We start from the raw sequence: 21552 nt of genomic DNA on the forward strand, positions 1-21552 counted from the left end.
GCCCCGGCTTTATGGACATAATTTAGCTAGCCTAATAAAGGTGATGGTATTATATATATACAATAAAGCTGAGCTATTCCGCTAAAGCAATTGGTTATAGAGGAAACTCGAAAGCCCTGGCTTTATGAATAGATTATATTCAAACCATGACCTTGATCGGGTATCTGGCAATTTGGTGTATGCTCCACTGTGATTGTCAAGTCAAAGACTTTGTGATGAGACGAACCCTTCTGCTAGCCCGATAGAGGCAAATTACAATAAAGCTGATTTCAGTTAGCCAGACAATGGCAAATTAAATCAAGTTTTTCTAAATAAGGAGTTTCGGTAAAGATTGACTAAGGGAGTTAAGGAAAACCTGTTATAGTCAACTTCACACGAGCACTCAGGAATTTCATTTTTAGATCGATATTTCTGCACTGCCTTTGTTAGAGGAGTCTACGAGGCTTGAACAAATGGAAGATTTCAGAGAACTGAAATAGAAGTGTTCTATAAAGTCTAGTAATTGATTATGCAAGTTGCATCATTTTGTCCGTATCCGATTAAAATACCAAGCCAGAAGAAGGGGCATGTTGTGATGTTCACGAAGACCGAGAAAGAAATATAAGTTTGTTGGCTGAAACCTTAAAAAATAGGAAGCCAACTGAAGCCAACCCATCAATTTTGACATTTGTCAAAGAGTTATAACTCTGAAAAATTAAATAGTTATTAATTCTTTTGATATTTTTTGAACTCATGTTTATGATTTGATTTGATTGTGAGCCTGAATTAAGGGGCAATATTTTATAAAATTCTTTCATTCTTTGATCCCTATAATAAGAGAAAAGGGAAAAACATTTTCAAACAGGACAGTTTCAAGTGTGAAAGGTCCTTGAAGCTTGTGAGACTCATTATGCCTCTATTGGAGAAAAGGAATAAGCAATGCCAGAACATGAAGTATTCCACGATCTTGAAGTAGATGGTCCAAGAGAACATAATGAATGAAGAATGAAACTTATAAAATTTCCTTGTGACGTTGTCAATTACCCATCAAGAATAAGATGATCTCATTATTCAGAAGGGGCACATATTACAACTTGTATAAAATGCAAGACATTTTGTTAGAAAAATTAGGCACTTAAGTGTTTATGACAATGTGAAGAGACGCCTTCAAATTACTTGACAACACTACTATGTAGTGACACGAGAATGAGAACATTCAAGTTATGATATGTTGGGCACAAAGAGATCCAAGAGTACCCACTTTGGGGCATGACCAGAAACCCATATCATGTTGGGATGACAAGATTCAGATCAAGAAGATATTGAGAATGAGCCTCACAACTTGAAGTGTTAGGGGCAGACCGTGAATTTGAGCAGAGCTTACCTTGTAAAGCAAATCAACTGAGCATTGATCAATGGCAGAGTCCTGGAAGAACAACTCTGAATGTATAATTGAGCCAAGGACGGAAATGGGGCAACACAGTCGTATTTCTTACTATAGCAAGATGTTGAGAGAGAAAACACTTTCTCCGAAATAAAGAAAGAAAACAAAGATGACAAGAAGAAGATCAGAGGGCTTGTCAAAGATGCAAGTTGGAAACCGTGAGTTGCTACACGAGCATATGAAGTAGAACCTTGAAAGAATGATCAAATAGAAGAAGATCAAGCTCACCACTCTGGAGCCAAGTGAAAATTGATTCAACATTTATGCATTCATGAAAACATCATTTGCATAAAAGAAAATGAATTACACTGATACATTTAATTGCATTAGTGTTTCATGCATAAATACATGATTTTGACAGATCTTCCCGTGAAAAGAGAAGATTCATGATGTCAAAAGCCCGACAAGTTTGAAGGGAAAATTTCCAACCTCAAACGCAAGGAGTTACATTTAGAGAGGCATGCCCTGAAGAATTGAGAGGTCTAATCCACAGAAGAGGCATTACTCTGAAGTCATGACCATCAGATATAGAAGAAAAACATAGATGTTCATGTATGAAGAGAGGAGTCACTCGATTAAAGTGACTTGTACACAGGAGATTGGGGCAAAGTCAAGTCTTCACCAAAGAGTAGTAAAGCAAATCCATTTTGTAAGCCTTCACCAAAGAGTAGTGAAGCACCATCTTAAGCCTTCACGGAAGAGTAGTGAAGCAAATCCATCTGTAAGCCTTTAGAGCAAGATGATAAGTCCTTCGGGCCATCCATAAAACCTTCGGGTAGGATGTTTTTACATGAATTTGAAAATGAAAAGAATGATGTTTTGAGAAGATGAAATTTTTGAAAACAAAGAATGTGATTTTCAAAATTTCACAATTTATAAGTCCTTCGGGCCATCAGTAAGTCTTTCGAGCATGATGCTTAAATCCTTCGGGTCATCTGTAAGCCTTTAGAGCAAGATGATAAGTCCTTCGGGCCATCCATAAAACCTTCGGGTAGGATGTTTTTACATGAATTTGAAAATGAAACTTATGTTTTAAGAAGATGAAATTTTTGAAAACGAAGAATGTGATTTTCAAAATTTCATAATCAGTAAGTCTTTCGAGCATGATGATAAATCCTTCGGGTCATCCATAAGACCTTCGGGTAGGATATTTTCACACCAAGATGATAAGTCCTCCGGGCCATTTTAAGCATTCTCGGAAGAGCATTGGAGCCAACCATCAGATCATCAGATGTGGGAGGAAAGAGAATGTTCTCAAGTACAAAGAAACGGAACAATTGATTAAAAGAAAATGCGCACGAATTAACCGATTCAAGGTCCCAGGAAGAGAGAGGTTTAGATGGTAGCCGAGTCCAAAAAGATTCTCATATCTAGATTAACCTTCAAAGTTGAGCATTCATGGAAGAATAGTGAAGCAGAATCACACCAGAAGATTGTTCGAGTTCTATTCCCTGAAGCAAGAGGGAGTGAACCCGTGGGCAGAAGATTGTTCGAGTTCTACCCCCTGAAGCAAGAGGGAGCGAACCCGTAAGCAGAAGATTATTCGAGTTCTACTCCCTGAAGAAATAGGGAACGAACCCATTTTTAGAAGATTGTTCGAGTTCCTTAATCCCTTAACAGGAGGGAGCGGACCCGTCATTTGAAGAATTTTCAAGTTTCATTTATCTCGAAGTAACAATGGAGTGTTGTAATCTTTTAAAGTTCTCAAGACCGGACAAACTCAATTATCTTTTGATCTTTGCTATATTCTCGTTACACGATAATGAGCAAAGAGGGGCAGCTGTAGATACTCGATTTGTCCGGGGTTATGTCGGGGTAGACCCGAAGCAGACCAGTTGAAGGCCCAACTCAAGCCAAGTGATCCTGTAGAACAATTTCCAGCCCATATGAATACTTCCTGGAAAACAAAAAAAAATGGTTATCGGGAGTTAACAAAAAGGGGGGGTTTTCAGTTTTCATGGGATAGAGGGGGATATAAAATTGGAGGGTGGGCAGTTCTAAAGAAAGGAGGATGGGGACATAGAGAAAATGAGAGTACAGAGTAAAAACGAGAAAAAACACATAGAACAGAAAAGAAAAAGAAGATTTTGTTTGTAAATTTTTTCTGGTTTAGCATTCTGGAAACAATAAAAGGAAACAATTTTTTTTTTTCGATTTCATGGTTCCATTCGAAGGAAAGCATTAATCATTCACAAAAGGGCAATAATATTTTCAACAACCAGAAACGGATAGCATTAACAAGGAGGTATTTTATCTTATTTTATTTACTTTCTAGCAACTATTTGTGTGTGTTTTGTATTTGTTTTGAAAGAAAATAAGAGTTAGAAGCTTATCGATTTGAGTCACCGGGATTAATACTGAAGCATTGATAATTATTCGGAGAGCCTTGCATGTAGATTATTTGTATTAGTTCCCATCTTTCGGAATTTTAAAATGAAAAATAGAGGTAAATTAGAATGTTTAGTGTTTACCTTTTGGAGCCAATTGGTGAGTTCTTTGAGCATATCCATCATTTGTAAGAGTAGAGGTTAGGTCTTGAGAAATTAAAAAAATAGAATAGCGATCCAGAGAGAGACTGGAGAAAAATAGAACGGCGATAATGGCGTCTCGGTTGAAGGTGGGTGGCCATGGATTTTGGCCCCTGTTTCCATCGAGAAGAAAAGGAAAGTTGAAATGGAGAGTGGAGAGTGAAGTTGAGTGGCAGGAGGGGTTTCCTGCGTGAAGTAGATTAGGATTAGTTTAATATTAGGTTTAGTTTAATATATATCTTAGTAATTTTGGGTTAATTATTTCTTGGTCACCAAATACAAAGATAAAATTAGGTTTTAGTCTTCATATTTTAGCGTGTTTGTATTTCAGTCACTTGTAAAATCTATATTCGAATTTTACCTTTTATTTGTCCTAAAGTCATTATTTTCAGTGTTGTTTGTTATTCTTTTGGATAAATTCTTTTTGGTACCCTTACTAGTTAAGCTCATTTTTATTTTAATCCTTGTTCTAATTATTGATATATATGTTTAATTTCCACTTCATTTAATTTTAGTCCGGATTAGTAATTTCTTTAATTGTTGTTGTTTAAACATTTGAATTATAGATTTTTGCATGTTTCCTTTTAATCCCATGTATATTTAGGATTTATTCTGATTTCAGTCCTTTGTAAAAATGAGGGTTTTTTTATTATTATTATTTTAGTTTAAAAATCTTGTATGGTATAATGTGTTCATTTCCACACCATTTATTATCTTGTTTGTTATTATGGTGTTAAAGTTTCTATTCAATATTATGTAGTCTATATTTTAATAAGTACAATTTTTTTCGTAGTTTGATATGCTTGGTTTTTATTTTTGTATTTAAGTCACACTTATACATTATATGTTAATATGCATAGTTTATAATTTTTAATTAAATTATATGTATTTAATTTTTTTTTGTATGTCACGTTGTATGATATTTTTAATTTTATTTAATTGATTTTGGCATGACATCCTTTTTCCACGATTCGCATGGTAACCTCATGTGCATAACTCGACATATTACATAATTGGATTAAGGGTAATACACTTTTAATTTAAAATTGTCCTGAGTGGCTTGTCTTAACTGATTAGAGGGCCGTTTTGACGATTTTAAATTAAAAGTGTATCCCGAAAATGAAATCAAAAAAATTGATTCGTCACCTAAAATTTGGGAACGAAAGAAAAGGAAATATTCGTTTATTTAAATTTATCGAGAAAAGGTTGTTATAGCTTTTAAGATCTGGTCTCGATATTTGTAAATAATCGAACATTCTTTATCTTTCTAAAACGACTTGGTTATTTTAATTTAATTTATTTGAGTGCTTTTGAATGTTTTTTAAAATTTATATCTTTTTTTATGGGATCAAAAGCCAAATTAAGTTCAAATTTTTAAAGTTCATTGCAAAGACGTTAATTAATCGACTAGGTACCGATTTAGGGCGTTGTGGGGGTGCTAATCCTTTCCCACACGTAACCGACTCCCGAACTCATTTTTTGGTAACACAAACCTCAATTTGTTGTTTTAATTAAAATTAATTTTTATTTAAAATGACAGTTTTTTTGGGTGCCTAATCACACCCTAATTAAAGATTGGTGGTGACTCTTCGAACCGTATTTTTTGATCGTAAAAGAAATCCAAAATTTTTCGAAACGAGAGGTCTTTTAAATCGCATTTTGTTTTTAAATTAAAAAGAGGATAATTAAGAATTAATGTGGTTTTTAAATCTCACCTTTTAAGAAAAATCGTTTCGACAATATCGAGGATTTGAATAGATGAAATGTTTAGTTTTCTATTCTTTTTTTCTATAGATAATAAATTGAGTTAAAAATAAAAGTTATAATTTGATTTTAATTTAATAAGTTTTGAGTTAATTTAATATGGTAGATATTTTTCAAATTTTAAAAAACTGATTTAAGTCAAGTTGAATTTTATAAATGATGGGATCGTGTCAGGTTTAAAGTAAATGATTTTAACTTGACCTAACTCAAAATAATAAATATAATTTTTTCTATATATGTAACAATAATTACTATAATATCCCTTGTATAATATATATTTTTAATTAATTCTTATTTTATCATAAAAAAATAATATTATATATATTTATATGGAATTATATTAAATTAAATATTCATTTTTATCTCAAATTTTGAATTGAATTTTAAGTCACGTAAGATATCTCTAGAGTCGGGTGGGTCGAGTTTAGACGAATGGAACAACAATTTTGAGTTGAATTGACCAAAATCCCTACTGAGGTAGGATATAAAACAACTGAATGAATGAATAACTGTTTAGGATTTCCCCCTTTCTCTTTAATCTCTCTACTATTTCTATCGATTCTTTTTCTAACCCTTACTGCTTAAATTTGTTTTTCTTCCTTATTTCTTTATATTACTGTTTTAGTCAATTACAAATCCTATCCAAACATTAAACGGAAAAGGGAAAAAATCTCGAGGAAACTTTCTTCCCACTAGATTTACATACAGGTAAGTTCGTAATTCTCTATTATGGAAAATCACAATCGTGCGAAAAAAATAATAAAAATCGGACATGTTTGTCAGTGTTTTTAGTTTGAACAGCTTGCGATTGGATTGAAATTACTAAATTTGTGTAAAATTGATGGTAATTTTTGTTATCGACTATATCGGTGTCTTGAGTTAGGTTTTACTTTTTATAGGGTTCAATGCCATGTTATTGTTCTGATTCCCATGATACTACTAGTAACATTCATTTTTTTCTCTTTATATATGATTTGCTTTCATATTCGGCTGAGTTTATGCATATGTTATAGACACATATTTTATAGTAATATGATCAACTATCAAGTTAATGTTGTGAACAATGGCCTTTTGTTGTGAAATAATTGTGAATTTCTGCTTCATTCTCTATGCACTGTAGTTTTAAGATCTTTTTATTTGCATTGAAGGTATGGCTAATGGTACTAGATCCTCTAGTAGGAAAGCTAAGGATGATGAAAATAATGATTTAAAAGGAAGTCAAAATATTGGTAAAAAGTCGGTAAATCTGGGTGCTGCTACAGCAGAAACATCTGGTGTTAGGAGGTCACCTAGGGAAACCCTATCTAAGAAAAACATGACTCCGCCAAGTTCTTCTGGTATGCGGAAGTCAGAGCGTCTTGAGAAGCAGACTTCAAATTTGAATTCAATGACTCCGGCTAAGAGGAAATCTGAGCGAGTTGAGAAGAAAAAAGGCATGAAGAATGCTAGTCCTTTGAGGAGATCTGAGAGGGGTAAGATATCCTCATCTGCTTCTTCAGGATCAAAGAGATCTGATAAGAGCTTGAATGTGTTGAAAACGAAAAGGAAGAAAGAGAAAAAAAACAAGTGTGTCAAACAATCGACAATGCAAACTGTAGAAATTAAAAAAGTCGAGCAAGAAGGTGAGCAAGCTGAAGAAACCCAGAAGAAGAGAATGACTGCTCGCTCGTATAAAGCATTGTTCATAAAACAACCCAAGAAAGTTGATGGAACAGGTACAACCTTCTTTTTTATCATTCTTCTTGTTGTACGGAGTAATAAAGATGGTACCATGTGTTATGCTGTTTTTGATTTGCTTGTATAATCTGTAAATGAAATTATCTACTGTAGCTTGGATGTTGATTTAAGATATTTATTCTTTATTTTTTTCTGTAGGTTTTTGTTTGATTAAATGTATCACTCTTAGACAGTTGTGCTTGTTCTGTAGATTGTTCCAAATATCTGAATGGAGCTGATAGTGGAAGGAGGGAGGAGGAAATTTTAGTAGATTTCACCGAGAGAACCCATGAAAGGACTACGGTGACAAATACAAGTCGATTTGCTGAGGAAGAGCCTAAAAGAAAAGATGAGCATAAATTGTTTCCTACTAGCCAAAAGAACAGCTGCAATAATATGTCTTCTAATGGGGGTGATCCACAATTGTCCCAGAATGTTTTGGTATCAGGAGAAACGAATGATGCTACTGAAACAACCTCGATTAAAAATCTACAAAGTCCACAGTTGGTAAACTCCATCGTGCCTGGAGAGTTCCTTGATTGCGATATCAGTGTGGAGACGATTCTAGAAGTCATGCCTTCCGAAAGGAAAGGTCATGATATAGACATTGATTCCGTTGCTTCTCCAAAATTGTCAAGTCATGAAATTGGCACCTACACCGGGGATGGAACTTCATTGTCATCTGGTTGCAAAAGAAAAGATTACACTGAGACTTGTGGAATGTGTTCTAAAAGGCAAAGGTACTGATATATTATTAGTTGGGTGGTCAATCAACAAGCTTTTTATTTTATTTCAGTGAGTTCATGAAACTCAAATGATAATTTGCTTGCTATTGTTGTATTTTAGAGTTTTGGATTTTTTTTATAAGAATAGTCGGCCTCGTTAAAAACCCCCTTCATGATTAATGGAACTTGAAAACAGTTCCTTAATCAGCGGAAGGAGGAAAAGACTGCCTTAGGATTTCATTAATAAAATGATTAGAACATAGGAATACAACACCCTATAGCTCCCTTAAGGAGATAGACAACCAAACTAATTACATCCCTTAAAAACAACATAAAAATCAACCAATTCCAGCCTTAGCTAGGGCATCTGCCTCTAGATTAGCTGTCCTATTAACCCATCTAATAACACCTTCACAAACTCTAAGCTTTTCAATAATATCTCTAACCATGTAAGCATAAACGTCGGGACATGAAACAATATCCTTAACCCAGTCAACTGCCACCCTGCAGTCACTCTCAATGATTAAGCGATCCTTGAACCTGTGTCGAATAGAGTGAAAGAAAGTAGGCCCTTTAGGATAGCTTTCAATTCCATGAAAGTAGGAGGTCTCGGACCAGCAGACTCCTTAAAAGATCCTAGGATTAACCCCGAGTCATCTTTTAAAACACCACCTAAACCACTTCTCTTCCAATCACTAGTAGTGGCTGCATCGACATTTAATTTGATGAAGCCCTTTGGAGGAGGAGACCAAGAAATAATAGTTATAATCGGGTTAGAGAAAGGAAAACAAGAATCCCCTAAGGAAGGATCAGAAATAAGAGAATCCTTGGAGATCAAAACCTGTTTATACTTTGCTAAATACCATGAAGCAAGCCTGAACCTAGCTAAAAAGAAAAGTTCAGCTTGATCTAGCTTTCCTCCTTCAAACACAATAGAATTCCTTAGTTTCCAAATGGTCCATAGGACGACTCCTGGAATAAATGACCATATGAGTGAGTTAGTCCTCAAATCAGCCCATGCAAGGAGAAATCTTTTTGCATCAACATGAAAAACTGACTGAATCTTCCAGAACCTCAAGAATTTATTCCATATAGACCAAGCCACCGAACAAGTAAAAAATAAATGTGAGGGGATTCATCAAACTGCTTGCAAAAAGGACATAACAAGTAATCGATACCCTTCACACCTCTTTTAACCAGAACTGTCTTCACTGCCAGCTTCTGTAGAATCACTTGCCACACAAATGTCTCCACTCTTGGAGGCATCAATCCCCTCCAAATTACATTCTTCTAGAAATGAACCTCCTCCGAACCTGAAGTCCCTGAATAACAATGAGTAACACAAGATTTGACAAAAAATACCCTATTTCCAATGCCCTTCCAAACCAACCCATCAGAGGAATCAACTGAAAGAGAAAAGTTTGAAATGATTGCCATCAAATTAGACCACTGCTCATATTCCCAATCATTCAATTCCCTTCTCAATTGAACATCCCAAAACCAACCCCTAGAGCTATATTCACCAAACTCGGATAATTTTCCAGTCCTATTTAATGAAATGGAGAATAAACTTGGAAAAATGACCAATAATGGTTGATCCAAAGCCCAAACATCTTGCCAAAACCGAATGATACTCCCATCACCAACATGAAAACTATAGTAGCTTCTAATTTTACAGCCAATAGAGTCTTCTCTGAAATGGTTGTTCACCAAAGATCTCCATATCCAAGAAATTTTTGTAGTAACCTTACTGTCAAACAACAATAATGAAGAGTCTATATTGTATGTAGTACAAAACTACAAATAAACTTCCTCCAAACCATATTCCTCTCATTTGCAAACCTCCAAGACTATTTCTCTAAAAGAGCTCTATTTACCATGTTGATATTCGGAACCCCCAACCCACCTTTTAACTTTGGTTTGCACACAGTGGACCAGCCCACCCAATGAATCTTATTTTTACCGTTTCCTCCGCCTCATAAAAATTGGACGTGATTGAGTTTAGGGACTTGTAGACCGAAGCCGGAACCTTGAACAATGACAAAAAATATGTAGGAAGCGAGCATAAGACTGATTTTATTAATACTAACCTCCCTGCCATAGAAAGCGAGGATGCCTTTCAACCCGCCAACTTCTTGTTGAAACTGTGAACCACTGGATCCCACAAAATAGCAGAATTTCTTTGTGCTCCAAGAGGAAGTCCTAAGTACTCTGAAGGAAAGCTACCAATTGAACATCCAACAACCTTTGCCCATTCTCTTACTTCATCTTCATTCGAATTGACCCCAAATAGTTTACACTTCTTTAAATTCAACTAAAGACCAGACATAATTTCGAACACTTGAAGCACCCTCTTAACATTCATAATCTGTTGCTTCGATGCACCACAAAAAATTATAAGGTCATCAGCAAATTGTAGGTGAGATAAATTGAAAATCCCCTCCTCCCTGCTAATAACCATACCCGAAAATAAACCCTCTGAAGCAGCTTTAAGGATCATTAAATTAAGAACCCCCACTATGTTGAGTAACAAAGGAGACAAGGAACAACCTTGTCGAAGACCCTTTGCCATTGGGAATTCGTCTGAAGGAACCCCATTGACCAAGGCTGATACAGAAGCTGTTGTAACACATTTCGAGATCCAACCACTCCATCTAGAACCAAAGCCCATTTTCCCTATTACTTTGAATAAAATAGGGCAGTCTATTGTGCCATATGCCTTCTTAAAATCAACTTTAAAAACACAACCCTTTAACCCATTCTTCCTCCAAAAGTCGATCCCCTCATTAGCAATTAAAGAACAGTCCAAAATTTGTTAACCGGGGATGAAAGCAAATTGAGAAGGACTGATAATGTCTGAAATGCAGCTCCTTAACCTCCTTGATAGGCACTTAGACAAGATCTTATATAGCCCACCTACTAAGCTTATGGGTCTATAATCTTCTAGGCCACCAATATTTGAATTCTTTGGAATGAGAGTGATAAATGTATGGTTTATACAATGTTCCCATTCTTTCCCCAAATAGAAATTATGAAAGAATTTCATAATATCTTCTTTAAGAACATGCCAAAACCTTTTAAAAAAACCCAAATTCTTTCTCTAGCAACTGACTTTGTTTGAAAGAAATTCTGGAAAAATCCAGCCTTATGTCTTGAGTTTCCAATGTGGATCGTTCATTGAAAATTTTAAAGAAGTAATCTCACAGTGGCATTTATTTCATTCGGGTATTGAATAATGTTCCCCCTAATGTTCAGTGCATGCAATGCATTCCTCTTTTTTCTCACTGTAGCACAAGTATGGAAATAATTGGTATTACGATCACCATCTTTTATCCATCTCGATCTGGAATACTGGAAATAAATCTGCTCCTGAATTCTATAAGGTCTCCACAATTCTGCTCTATGAGTGTCCAATTCTTCTAGTACTTCACTGTCAATGACACCTTGCTGTTGCTGTACGTCGACCTCTTAACTTATGAATTTTCTTCTCTAATTCTGAAATCAAAGCTCCTGGATACTGATCTCTCCTCCCAGCCCATTTTTTGATTGCACATTTGGTATTCTTCAGAAGATTAAAAACACCCGCTTTCCTTTGATTTTTCTTGCTGTTTTGAATAGCAGACTTAACCAAATCCTCAAAATCTTCCTCCTCCATCAAGTAATTAAATAATCTGAAAGGTTTTTACCCCAATCTATACCCTTATTCTCAAGAGTTATAGCATTGTGATCTGACACAAACCTTGGGAGAAGTGACTGAATGATGTCAGGAAATGTAGCCAAAAATTGAGTATCAACTACAAACTGGTTCAATCTTACAAAGGTGGGATTATCTTGGTTATTACACCAAGTAAACCTGCCCCAATCAAAGGAAGATCAATAAGACCAGATTGAAGAATAAACTGACTGAAAATATCCATTGAATTTCTGTTTTGCCCTCTGCCAATCTTCTCTTCTTCATACAAGTAAGCATTGAAATCCCCTTCTACACAAACAGGATAGTTCTAACCACTTAAGTATAGACTTAATTCTTCAAAAATACTTGCTTTCTCTTCCTTCATTGATGGGCCATAGACATTGATGAAGCCACAGTTGAAATTGTTAGCTCGAAATTTGTACCCAGAACAACTATAAATCTCCTGCTAACATGTTGATTTTCCAACTCAAAAATATTATCATCCCAACAACATAATAAACCCCCTGAGGATCCGATCGAAGGAGATTCAATAACACCTCTAAGGTTGTTTAACCCACTCCTTCAAAAAAAATACCTTTGAATCTTTTTTGTCTTAGTTTCTTGCAACCACAGAAAAGTAGGCTGGATTTGAGAAGTTAAATTCTGAACAACCCTCTGTTTTTCTTTTTTACCCAAACCCCTAACATTTCATGAGCAAATGATTAACTTTGTCTTCATCATTGTAAGTTCGGAAACAAAACATCCCCTCCTTCAACATCACCTTGAATAACTCCATTCGAGCCTTTATCTAAAATCAAAATTTTTCCAAAAATGCTTCTTTCCCTTCCTTGAAAGACATCCCAAAAGCTTCCTAACCTCTCATGTAGCTAAAGCTTCCTCCAATAAATCTGAGAAGGCTGGAGTGGAGGTTGTAGCAATGCTCACATGTTCAACTGCTTCCCTTAACAAAGTTCTTTTGGCTCTTCTGATCAACAAACCAGATTTGAAACTTGAGTAGTCTCCTTCTGAAAACCATCCTTCAATCTCCCTATCCTCATTCCCGTTCATTGAACCTCTGTCAATAGAATCCTTGTTCCCATTGACAATCAAGTCTGCAGATAAACAAATCTGTTTTAGCGTTAAAATCCACTTGATTCCCTACCTGACAAACTGTGACTTCCTCTGATTCAGACATGAAATTCAGGATATTCCCAAACCAATGTTTCCTGTCCCTCGATCTCTTGTAGACCTTTTTATAACTGCACATACTTCTAGTTTCTCGCAAATCAGTTTTTGTTGTTAACAGCCTCTTGGAACGATATAACTGTCTACCCCTTGAATTATTTTCTGAGTTAATAGTGATGGATTCAACCAGCCTTAGCTCTGCTTCATTATCCTCTGCTCCAGCACCATCAGACTGTTCTACAATTGGGCTTTTCTCCAAAGTTTCTTTCATTCTGTTGCAATTCTCTACTGAAACATGGTTCTGGACCATTTCACCAAACTTGTTTATTTTGAATGCTGGCCCAGAAGGAATAAACTTAAAATCTTTTAACCCAGCCTGCCCTAAATCCTCAGATTGGGCCTGTGATCCATCTGCCGAAAAATTTGAATTTCTAATACCTAAACCGGCAAACTCCCCCACATTTATACTCCCAACGTTCTGACTTTCTGGCAGCCCACATTTAATGCCTTTCCTTAGAAAGGAAAGTCTTGGAAGTTGTTGTTCCTCACCTGCTCCCTCAGAACCAGAAAAAGCTCCCTGGACAATTCAATTTTCAACTCTCAGTCGATTTTCTGCTGCTGCACATGCTGCATTTTCCCCTCTTTTTGACAATATTCTGTCTTCTTCCTCTGTAGATATCATCTCTTCAAAACAACCCCCACCGGAACCTTCCACCGAAAAATCACTGAAGAAGGAACTTGATGACTCGCTCGCTGATCCAATCTTGATACAGACTTTAAAGGATCTTCCGTATGATCCAAGAGTGATCACATCCGGAACATCATAAGGGCTTGCCACCCTCATTAAAATTCTCGCCATTGTGAGGTCTTCTCTTTTCCTAGTAGCATCGTGTATGTCTACCATTGTTCCCCATCTCCCAGCTATCTGCTCGAAGAAAGATACATTCCAGCATAACAAAGGGACCCCAATTAATTCCACCAGACAGAAGGCCGTTGGAACACCCTCGTCATTCAATAACGGTTCCAATCTATCAAATCAAAGATATATTTCCTCTTTCATCTTCATCCATATGTCCATCATCTCCTTGGTTGAGTTAAAAACAATAACGCAAGAATTCCATACATGGCCCCATATTGCAATTTGGACATCAATCCCATCATTAACTAAAGCCTTCTGAATCAACTCAATCTGTAATGAGTTTTTAACAATCCCGGTTAATGACCTTTTATCCCAACTTGAACTTTCCGATGGAATATGCATCTCTAAAATGTTTTTCTTGACTTTCCCCCTGTGAAGATCATTGAATAACTTGTCCCTATTCCCCATTGCACTTCTATTTGACATCAAAGCATCTTTATAAGTTCTTGCATCCCTTATACTTCTGTTAGAGTAATCTACCTCTTTGGAGTTTGATGTTTTTGCAATAAGCTGACTGGAAACCTTCTTTGAAAAAGAGTTCTTCCCCACTATCCTTGATCAAACTTCCTTATATCTTGCATGACTAACTGTAATCTTCCTCCCATCTATCACTGCACCATTTAAAACTTCAACGGCCTTTTTCATACCAAACTCACTATTGAAATGAACAAAAGCAAAGATGGAGAATTTGTATTTTGGATTTCTTGTTTTTTTGGGAATAAAAGCTCTTATAAAAGGACCATGGACTAAAAAAATTTCCCTTAAAGTGCGACGAGATACCCTCCTACTAAGGTTGTCGACGAACGCCGTCCAAATCTCATTAGAGACTGACTTTTCTTTCAAAATCTCTCTCTCTACGTTTTTCTCTCTCTCATTCTCTCTAGAGTTTTTGATTTTGTTACATTTCTACATTTCCTTTGATTTTCCATGGAGGAGTTTATCGCGTTTGTATTTTCTATTAGTTAATTGAGAATGTCAGTTTTGTACAATAGTTCCTATTGTACATTGCTTGAGGACCTTGAGGTAGAAATACCTTCTAAGTTTTCTGAAGATTGAGATTAGTTCTAAATGAGGTTATTTGTTATACATATTCCTAAGCAAGAGGGAAAGGAGTTGGATTTTTCCTGGTTTAATCTGTAAGTTGTGGGGATTATCTAGGTTTGGAATGTGATGCATGTTGGTGTTTTAGTCAGCGTATATGGTTGGTTTGCGAAGGTATTCCTTTTCATGCTTGGAGTTGGGATACCTTTACAAACATTGCATCAAAGTGGGGGAAAATTATTGCAATCGATGAAAGGTCCCAATATCCATCGTCCTTTGATTGGGTAAAAATCCAAATATTCTCAAATATCATCTCTAGAATTGATGAGGTAGTACAATTGAAGGTTGAAGATCAATCGTTTAACGTCCTGGTTCGCGAGATCGACCCGAGTTTCAAGCCTATTCCTTGGGTTCCCGAGGATGAGGAAGAAGACACGATTGTCCATGACAACGAAGAATCCAAAAATCCAATGTCGATCACGTCTACATTGGCCATCTCTAATACTCAAATTGAAGATTCACCCAATGGTCTTTGTTCCCCTGAGGCTACACCGGGTTCCTCAACACTTGGATTGTTGGAAAACTTGTCGAATCAGATTGGGAAAGAAGTTGTACCTGGCGGTGGAAACAATGATGGTGAGATGTATTTAGCTTCAGGCCATGTTTAGTTTTGGAGTCTTCATTACCTTGTGCCCTCAATCAATTAGATCAAAACGGTGAGGTGTCTCATGCCCTGGAAGACGATATCAATAGTGGGGCAATAGGTGATTCTAACCGGTTGTAGGGGAAGGGTCTTCGAAAGGGATCAAAGTGCGGAAAGAAAAAAAAAACATCGCGAATCTAAAAGTAGCAAGCAAATGGATGAAGTGGCTTAACTGTCTCGGACGAATATTGGGTTTTAGTCTGATAGCGGTTTTGGAAGGAGTTTTTATTGATTGGAGTGTGTTGCTTCTCCAAGATATAGATGGTTCGTGTTAGGATTCGGTTGTGCTTTTATCTTTAAAGATTTATGTACTGCTTTCGAATATTACTGGTTTTTAGTGATGTGAGGCTTGGAATAGGTGTGAGTGGGTTCCGAATAGGGTTGACCTTGTAATATTTGGATGTTTAAGGGGGACATAGAGATTTTATGGTTTAGATGTGGTGTATGTATCTTATTGGGGTGTTTTCATACAAGGTGTAATGGTTATATTATTTAATAAATCATGAGATACTCTTTTCCTCCTTCCAATATTCATTGACATACGTTTTAGTATGTTGATGATTATGAAAGGGTTTTTTAACGAGGCCTCCAATTCTTATAGAAAAATGCATGTTGGTGTTTGTCACTGGTGCATGTGCAAGCCTAGGAATTAAAGTGCTTAGCTGCTTGATGAATTTTGGTTCCAAGTGGTTGGGATATATTTATTTTTTAATGGGTGAGGTTTATAAAATACCAAAACAGAAGCAGAAGGGCTTGATAGAGCTGGACAAGTTTCTGGTTCTGTATCAAAACTTACATGATAAAAAGAGGAGAAGAAATATACATTATATTCTGGTGGGGCCCTGCAATGATCTTAGAATTGGATGGACATCATGACTCCCCTTGAGAAGGTTTCCAAAACTTCTAGTGAATGACTTGTATGTTAGCTGCTTTTTTATTGAATCTGAAATTTTTGCTTAGTAAGAAATTTTCCTAATTAATATTGTTCTTTGTAACTAAATTAGACTTAAGCTAGTTAAAACAAAATAAATCCACCACATTTACAACCAAACGTACAGATTGAGATATTGGCAGCTAAAATTTTGGATTTGGAATATATATATATATATCTAGTCATTTGATTATCAAGTAGTTGCAATTGAAAATTAAAATCTCTCTCGATGCTCTGTGCATGGTTATTACTAACTAGTAAAAGAACTCGTGGTAATGCTAAAGCCTTTTCTATGAGCACTTTTTAGCTTGCATTACAACATGTTGGGATTGCGTTAATTTCAATGATGCAAAGAAAAGAAATCTAAGAAAGACTAATTGGCGACCCACTTGGAGTTCTTACAGAATTTAAAAGCAAACCAAATGCACCTTCTCTCTAGATTCCAGTTTTTTAAAAAAAGTCACGTGGGTATGTCTGAACGCTCAACCCATCCACAACCTTGACCACTGCCATCAGTCGTCAACTATCCATTTTCCACCGTTCTTCGTCCACCATCACTGTTCGTCGACCACCGTCCGCCGTCCGCCAGCGCACTCCGATCTCCGTTCGACGCCATTTTTCTCAGGGAAGCTCGTCTTCTTATGGAGATTCCAAATCTGGGCTTAGATTTGCGATGAAGTCTTCCAATCGGTGTAGATCTATACTTTCTTCACTGCTGATTTTCGCCGCCAACCGCCGTCCGTTCGACACAGCCTCACCACCAAGCTTTGCGTCATTTGGCGACCAAAACCCACCTATCCTTGAGTTGAGACCCGTTGCTGTTCTCCGGGATTTCGATTTTTAATGTTTCATAATTTTCAGAAACTGTTACTGTTTCGCCGTCTACTGCTGTTCAGTCGTCGTTCTGCGTCGACCAGGTTGTTCCGACGTTACTAGGTTCTTTGTCATTATCGGGGGTGCTTTAGCTTATCCGACCATTGCTCTCAATCTGTCCGTTTGGGCCCAACTGGTGTTATTTCAGATTACTGTTTTCTGCTGCAAATTGATTGAGAGCATTTCCGGATTGCTCATTTGAGGGATAAAAGTTAGGACGGATGGCTCAAAGCTCAGGGAAGGAAGGTGAGATAGTAACTTTGTTTGTGCAAAACATACCACCTACATATCATTGGAGTGGGTTGAGACATTTATTCGGGAGGCATGGTGATGTGATTAGTTCTTATATAGCAAGGAAAAATGATAGAAAAAGAAAGCGCTTTGGCTTTGTTAGATTTTCCAATAGAGGTGACTCAGTTAGAGCAGTCCAAAGATTAAATGGATTCTGGTTATTTGGATATCGGTTATCAGTCAAAGAAGCTCGGTATGGAGCCAAGAATCAAATATGGAAACTGAAATATCCTTCAACTTCCAGTGCTACAACCAGGGTAGAACAAGGAACAAGCATTAGTGGAGAAAGTCCGGAGGAACTTGCAAGAAGGAGGACTAGGTTAATTCAGGGGAATGTAGATGAAGAAGTTGTTCGAAAGCTCCAAAAGTGCCTCGTAGGAACGATGGCGACGGTATGCTCTTCGAGTCAGGTGGATGACAGATTACAAGCTGCTAGTCTAGGAGAAATTAAGACCAAGTTCCTAGGAGGGAGAGATTTCTTATTGCAAATAGTTGAGGAAGAGTTATACAGAACCTTGAAGGAGCAGAACTGGTCGATTTTAGATGAAGTTTTCCAAGAAGTTCAACCTTGGTCAGAATCTTACAGAGCTTCGAAAAGAGTTACATGGATTAAATTGTTTGGAATGCCGCTTCACTGCTGGAATCATAGCACCTTTAAGAGGATTGCACAGCAATGGGGAGAATGCTTAGCGCTGGGAGAAAACACACTTCAAGAATTGGGCTGCGAGGAGATGACTATTCTGATAGCAACTACTAGGAAAGAATTAATTGATGAAGTGGTAGACTTGGAAGCAGGTAGAGATTTATTTAGAATTTGCGTAGTGGAAGTTCCCACAGTTAGAAGTGATTCTTTGTTTCGAAAGCGGGAAGATAAAGAAGGTGCGGTTGTAGTCGATTCTGATTCACCGACAGAAGAAGCGTGAACTCATCGGAGGAGAAGAATTCCGAGAGGTGTTTTGAGGAAGAAGACAGTCAATTATTTTGTATGGGGAACAGAGCTAAAGGTAGCAACTTGTCGGGTGAGGATGAGGAGGAAAGGAACATAGGGGAGGAAATAATTATGGGTCTGAGGAATAATGTTGCTGGTCAGGGGAAGGCTCAAACGCAAATCGAGGAAGCGGTGGAACACGAGGAACAGCTGGAAGCGGTGGAACATGAGGTAGTGCTGGATCACGTGGTGAGAGAGACAGAAGATGACAATAGGAAATTTTGTAAGACTGCACGTGTTAATGAGGGGATAAAGGATAATTAATAGATTTGCCCATCTTGGATGGTCGTTTAGAGTCAAAGGAGGTGGAGGATGTGATTAATGTGGGCCTTACAAATAATTGTGCTATCATAAGATCCAAGGGAGAGGAAGTCCAAAAGGATGGGGTTGTGGTTGAACGGGTGGTTGGAAAACCTAAATCGGGGATAGTATGTGAGGATTTGAACCAGAGCCTTGGTTTGTCAACACAATTGAGGGACATTTCTTTCTCGCACAATTCCAGGAAGAACCAGAGAGCTGAGGGGATTAACAATAAATATAGCTCTCTCCAAATAATTGATGAGAAATATACGGCTCCTCATAGGAAGACTAGATTCTGCCGAAGCAAGATTAATCAGAAGGTGCAACGCGAGGAAGAATGGACTGAACTTGAAGGCTCACAAGTGTTTTTGATTTCAGAAAACTATAGCAATGGAAGAATTGGAAGTTTTAGGTGATTCGCATTTGATTATTGAACGAAGTTGGAGGTTCGGATGATCTCCAATGACAAGACGAGCAATAAGTGGTAGAAAGGTGGATAAAGTGATTTCGAAGCTAGCTTTTTGTACTTTTATAGTGTGGAAGCTCATGGCTTTTGTGTTAGAATTTGGTTTCTATGGAATGAGTCAGTTGATATTGAGGCTGGCAAGATGATGGGTTCTTTCATAGTATATACAGATCCAGGCCCTCCAACTTTGCTGGAGCTTTTTCGTAGGTCTTGTAATATGGAGGCAGACAAGTTAGCTTAGGAGGAGATTGGTTGATTGTTTCAGGCATTTGGTTGTACTGTTTTCTGTTATATTCCAGGAAATGTTTAGGCGTTAAGTCTTCATTGCTGTTGCAGATTGGTTAACAGCTCAGCCAAAATTTAGACTGTGTTAGTAGCTTAGATGGTTTAGGCTGAGCTAGTTCTGTTGTATAGGGTTGTCTTCAGTTGTTTTTTTGGTTTTTTGGTTATGATGGGGGTGTTTATCTGGTTGTATCTTATGTAATTTCTTTTCGTTAATGAAATCTTAAGGCACTCTTTTCCTCCTTCCGCTGATTAAGGAGCTTCTATACAAGCTCCTTAAATCAAGAAGGGGGTTTTTAACGAGGCCTTCAATTCCTATAAAAAAAAATCGATAAAGTATATTTATTTTCTTTATAATATATCTCTGTATTTTGCAGGGTTGACTGCAATTCAACAAAGCAGGAGATTTGCTCTTCTAATATGAAATTAAACCAGTTCTTTGGATCCTCTGATGTTAAGGTTTGTTTCTTCTCTGACTTTTCTTGTCTTTGAGCATCCAGACTCGCATGCCTTTTTTAGAAATTCCTTTTTCCCTTTTATATATGTTTGTATGTATGACTAAGGGATGGTCTTGTGCAGAGGAATAATATAAACATAATAAGTATTGTCCGAGCTGTATTAACTGTTTCCATTGTCTTGCTGTATTGTCTTAGGATATGGGGAAACTTGATGCTGGTATTAGCACAGGACATATTGAAAAGCCCTGTAATCATATACAGCAGCATATGCCCTCTGAAGCACTTCAAACAGGCTCTGGTCAGAGTACTTGCATCATATGCGTACTTGATGGAAAGCTTTTGTGAGTAACCCATTTTTATTGGTTAATCTATATTGGAATTTTATATAGTTGATAGGAAACATGTTAATGAGCAATCATTGGCACAGCAGGTAGTTTTTCTGTCATAGATGCTTTTTATTGGTAGGATATTTCGATTTACTACCTTTCTAAGTCTTTTGAGTTGTGCTTATTGATGTATCTTCATGTCCATCCATGCTTCAGAGAAATTTTGTAATGTTATTTTACTTTGTTCACGACTTTATGTTTAAAAGAGACATTGGACAATTGACGGTTTGACATGTCTTCATTAGGTCTGCATATATCGGATCACCCTTTGCGAGTAAAGTTTAGATATATTTTGTTATCTTACAATCTTCCATCATATTTTAGATGCTGTCATGGAAAAGGATGCCAAAGACGCTACCATCTTTCATGTCTTGAACCTCCCCTTGAGGAGTTTCCTCTTGGAGTTTGGTACTGTCCTGAATGTGTGTGGAAAAAAATAGAATCAGGGATTTATTCAGTTTCTGAGGGAATTGAAGCAATTTGGGATTCTAGAGAACTGGAGACTTCAGATGATGGTATGTGCTAAATTAATAATCTGCTTATTTCCTTATATTCGTTTTCCTTTGATAACTTATTTCTTTAGATTTTGCCATAGTTGTTTACTGACTGCACTTGTGAATCATATTGCTGAATTTCTTAGCAATGCTATTTTTAGTTATTGTGTTCGACAACTGCTTGAATTTGTATCAGTAACATGTTGGATGAATGAGTAGTTGCTGATAATAATTCCCTGCATTTGGTATTGGGTTATAGGATTGCAAAGCGAGAAGCAATATTTTGTGAAATACAAAGGTCTTGCTCATGTTCATAATCGTTGGGTACCAGAAAATCAGGTGTTGCTTGAAGCTCCATCACTCATTGCAAAATATAACCGAAAAAAACAGGTTTACAATTATTGGA

At 36.8% G+C, this 21552-nt stretch overlaps 1 protein-coding gene across 1 annotated transcript in view; it reads left to right on the forward strand.

The window, feature by feature from the left end:
- The first annotated feature begins 6714 nt into the window (after positions 1-6714).
- The window catches only part of LOC120137145 (helicase protein MOM1-like), a 29505-nt gene continuing 14667 nt past the window's right edge, over positions 6715-21552 (forward strand). The window contains exons 1-6 of the mRNA XM_039152974.1: positions 6715-7430; positions 7643-8171; positions 20186-20267; positions 20462-20607; positions 20977-21167; positions 21406-21536. Of these exons, the coding sequence (XP_039008905.1) occupies positions 6866-7430; positions 7643-8171; positions 20186-20267; positions 20462-20607; positions 20977-21167; positions 21406-21536 (1644 nt within the window). The 5' untranslated portion in view covers positions 6715-6865. The remainder of the gene's footprint in view (positions 7431-7642; positions 8172-20185; positions 20268-20461; positions 20608-20976; positions 21168-21405; positions 21537-21552) is intronic.

The sequence above is a fragment of the Hibiscus syriacus genome, unplaced genomic scaffold (assembly GCF_006381635.1).
Source record: "Hibiscus syriacus cultivar Baekdansim isolate YM2019G1 unplaced genomic scaffold, ASM638163v2 tig00110652_pilon, whole genome shotgun sequence".
Lineage (NCBI taxonomy): Eukaryota > Viridiplantae > Streptophyta > Magnoliopsida > Malvales > Malvaceae > Hibiscus > Hibiscus syriacus.